The 4,313-nt window shown below is 34.8% G+C and overlaps 1 protein-coding gene across 1 annotated transcript; it reads right to left on the bottom strand.

The window, feature by feature from the left end:
- Positions 1-2,514: 2,514 nt before the first annotated feature.
- LOC145563600 (scopoletin glucosyltransferase-like) lies at positions 2,515-4,313 on the bottom strand. Its single transcript, XM_081624047.1, has one exon. The coding sequence runs from the start codon at positions 4,226-4,228 to the stop codon at positions 2,768-2,770; it is 1,461 nt and encodes a 486-aa protein (XP_081480173.1). The 5' UTR covers positions 4,229-4,313; the 3' UTR covers positions 2,515-2,767.

The following is a 4,313-nucleotide window of genomic DNA, read 5'->3' as shown; positions in this document are numbered from 1 at the left end:
TGCGGTACGTTGTTGTGTCTTGATTTATGTTTTTTAATTGAAAAGTTTAAGGAGATGGGCTTGTTAAGAGTATTTCCAAAATATACAATGCCCTTACATTGTTAAAATTTTGACTTCGCCACTTTACATATAAATCGTATATGAAATGTAAAAGAACAATTTAAGCTTATATGCTTATGTCACTTAACATTTGAGTATATTTGTTTTTTCTTCTCATATTTGAATGCATACTCCAAACAAATTTAGTTTTACCTTATACATACTCACGGGCACACAATCTAAAGGAAGTACTAGAGCATGTTTGGTAAGAGTAATTTTAAGCTAAGGTTGGAAACGGATTTAAATAAATTATAAACGTTATCAAATTTAAGCGATTTCTTTCATTATTTAAACCAAACAAATAAAAAACTAACGGTTAAATAATTTCTTTCATCTCCTTTTTTGTTTCCTTTTTCTACTCCATTTCCAATATTCATACCAAATGCCTCCTTACATTAGAAGTGAACAAGTGATAAATTTGATTCCTGCAATTTAGTGAGTGTTAAAAATGGTGGAAATAATAAGAAAGTAAAAATATAAGAAAAACGTTGAATTAATCTAACGCTTTCTCATTCAGTTGAAAACTAACAGGTGCCTATCATATGGATCGACTTGCAATAGGAATTGAAGGATTTCACTAAAAAAAATAGGAAACTAAAAAAAACATGCAATGCTACCTAGGATGAATATGCCTACTATTTAAGATCATGCACTAAGACACTAACTATCTACATAGAGTAGCTGTTGATACTATTCCATGATTATAGCCCACTATTACTCTACTTAATTTTCTAATTTGACTAAGTAACAATATTAAAACTAAATAAGTAACCAACTTTGAAGCACATACCCCTTTGCTTCAAAGTTTGTTAAAAATAAATTAATGAAGCATGCACTTTTCTTCAACTATAATGCACTTCTTATCTTGCACAAATGTTGTTGATACACATTATTACCAACCATCAATGTTTGCTTCTTGATGCACATCTCACCAACATACTATTTGGATTTTGAAGTACATAAAATTCTTTATGGTGCACTTCTCATCCACAACTCTAATATAGATTCTTTTTTACGTCCACTTGTGCCATGGTCGTTTTCTCTTCACCTTTGGACTTACAATTCTTTGCCATGTACCAAAACTTTTTAAAGTTAAAACACTTATGTTTCCCCTTATGCCAACAATCTTTTTCCTCATGACCAATTTTGTGACAATTGTTGTATTGAAGGGACTTGCCTTTCCCCTCTTGATAAGGAAACTTTGCTAGAAGGACTTTTTTACTCTTGTTTTTAACATTTTCATTTCTCATAGACCTCCATGGACCTCCTTTAATGAAACGCATGTAGTGAATTGATCAACTCCGAAACTGTCAACTTTGAGAAATTTTTTTATATCTTCAACTGAAGAAAGTTTAGTTTTGTACCTTTCCGGAAGATTAACAAGAAATTTGTCCACCACTCTTTGACTGTCATTTTCTCCGCCGAGTAATTTGATTTGATTTTCGATGGACATTAGTCGACTCCCGTATTCCTTGACACCTTCACTTCCTTTCATCCCCATCATTACAAACTCTCCTTTAAGGTTCAAAATTTGCATGAGTTTAGTTTGACAGTTTCCTTCATATTCCTCTTTAAATTTTTTTTCCCATGTTTCTTTAGGAGTATCACAACTCATAATAATTGTGATGATTTCCTCCGATACCTTTGAATGTAGATGACACGAAAGTTCCTTTGCTATTTTTGCCATAACCACATCATATTTTTTTGATTTGGGTTGTGGTTGGATTTTGTGATCAAAGAGGAATTAGATAAACACCACTCTCAATTGCTTCCCATAAACTCGTGACTTTCAAATATGATTACACTTTATCAGCCCAAGTATAATAGTTACTTTTAATGTGAGAATGGAAAGTGAAAAATTGTTTGGGTAGACATTAGAAATTTTTTATGTACTCTCATGATTTTTTTAACCTCACAAGTCCTATGGATGATCGTCAAAATGGCTTTTGATACCAATTTGTTGGAAATAGAAGTCGAAAATAGAAGAAAAACAGTGAATTGAACTAATGCTTCCGTATACATGCAATTGAAAACTAACAAAGGTGCCTATTACATAGGCTTACAATAGGAAGAATTTCACTAAAAAAAAGGGAAACTAAAAAACATGCAATGCTATGCGGGATGAACAATGTGCCTACTATATAAGATCATGCACTAAGCCACTATCTACACGGAGTAGTTGTTGATCATGCAATGCTACGCGGGATGAATGTGCCTACTATGATTTTTTTAGCTCACTATTACTTTACTTAACTTCTAATTTGATTAAAGGTATGTTTTGTTCACCTTATTTTTGCTTATCTGATCTATTCTCTTTGATAAGATTTAATGGTCTTATTTGACCAAACTTTGAATATATGTGTACGATAATCAGTAAAGAAGATTTAATATATATCCAGTGAGGTCTTGTTATATTCATATTAATGTATTAGCATGTAATTTTTATAATTTTTTCATTACGTAATTAAAGATATTTAGCGATAAAAAATCGTACATAAAACGATGATCAGATCTGAACTTTTTTTTTCTGATCTAAACTTATTTTTTCTTAAATAAGTCAAAATAAGTTGAACTAAACAACACCTAAGTTACAATATTAAAACTAAATAACTAACTTTGAAAGACTAACTTTAACATACAATAGCAGAATAGCTCCATCCTATACCTTCTAGGCTCTTACATTATACGAGCTCAATTCTTGTATTAAATAATTCATATCACAATAAGATGATCCACCAACTTCAACAGCCTTCCTTGCTAACTCTTTCAACTTCTTTGCCCTGCTTCTTATCTCCAAAGCCTCTTCACCCACCATAATTTTTGTTATAGCTTTCTTTATATCTTCCGATTTTACATTCTCCGCTACTCTACTCCATTTCTTAGCTCCGACACCAACCCCGGTCCTCAAAACCTGAGTCACTAACTTTTCATTATAAAACTGCTCGGCGAACACTGGCCAAGTTACCATAGGAACTCCACATGATATACCTTCCAATGTCGAGTTCCACCCACAATGTGTCACGAATGCTCCTACAGCTTCGTGGTCCAAAATTAGCATTTGAGGCGCCCATCCCCTTATAATTAGTCCTTTTCCTTCCATCCTTTTCTCGAATTCATGTGGTAGCCACTCTTCATTTTTCTCAACCTCAGCATTATTGCTTCTCCTCGCCGCCCATATAAAATCTTGTTCGGAAGCTTCTAGGCCCCTCGCGATCTCTTGGAGTTGCAAGGTTGAGACTTCAGCTATGCTACCAAAACAAATGTAAACAACCGACTTGGGCTTCTTCGAATTCAGCCACTTTAAGCACTCATGCTCATTAATAGAAGAATCCTTCCCCCTTTGAAACTTAGCTTCTTTTTCGCGGTTGCATAGTGAAACAGGACCTATATGCCATGCCCTCCTACCCATAACCTTCGTATTATAATAAGCATACTCGGGCTCGAGCTCATAAAAGCTATTCATAATGGTTCCATAGCTCCTCCCCTCAGCTTCAATAGCACGAGCAAATATTTTCATCCATTCTTCCACACCTAGCTCTTTAACAGCAGAAACTACCTGAGATCTTGTAAGTCTTATTTCATGAGGAAGTTTAGGTACAACAAATTCCTCATCGTCACATGTTACATCTTTTAGAGGCTCGTACTTCATCAACGCGTGCCCCACACATTGTGAGAAGTAGTTACTTCCATGGAATACTAACCTTGGTACACCAAATTTGGCTGCTACATCAGTTGCAAAAGGATACATCATATCCGCGACTAGGCAACTAGGCTTGTACTTCTCCATGACTTGTTCAAGTGATTCTTGTAGCAAATCGGTTGCCTTTAAAAACTTAATAAATAATTCATTAGACGTCATTTGGTCGCAATTCTCTATTCCCCCCGGAATACCACCTTCCTTAGATGGGAATGGTACGATTTCAACATCAATTGTTGGTAGACTGGCATTCTTGTAGGACGTCGATTGAAGTGCTTTAGTAAAAACTGGTGCGTTATGTGGGGTTGTGATGATGGTGGTTTTGACATTGTTGGCTGCGAACAGCTTTGCGATGTCTAAGGTTGGGATCATGTGACCAGCAGCCAAAAATGGAAAGAGGACTACATGAAGTCTCTGTGGTTCAGCACCCATTATATGTCAATGGGAGTTTATTTTAAGCTAAAGTTTTGATGTTTTGGGTAATTTGTATGTGTTTATGGGATATATGAACATAAAC

The sequence above is a fragment of the Chenopodium album genome, chromosome 10 (genome assembly GCF_948465745.1).
Source record: "Chenopodium album chromosome 10, dcCheAlbu1.1, whole genome shotgun sequence".
In the NCBI taxonomy this organism is placed as follows: Eukaryota; Viridiplantae; Streptophyta; class Magnoliopsida; order Caryophyllales; family Amaranthaceae; genus Chenopodium; species Chenopodium album.
This window is presented reverse-complemented; position numbering and strand designations above follow the sequence as displayed.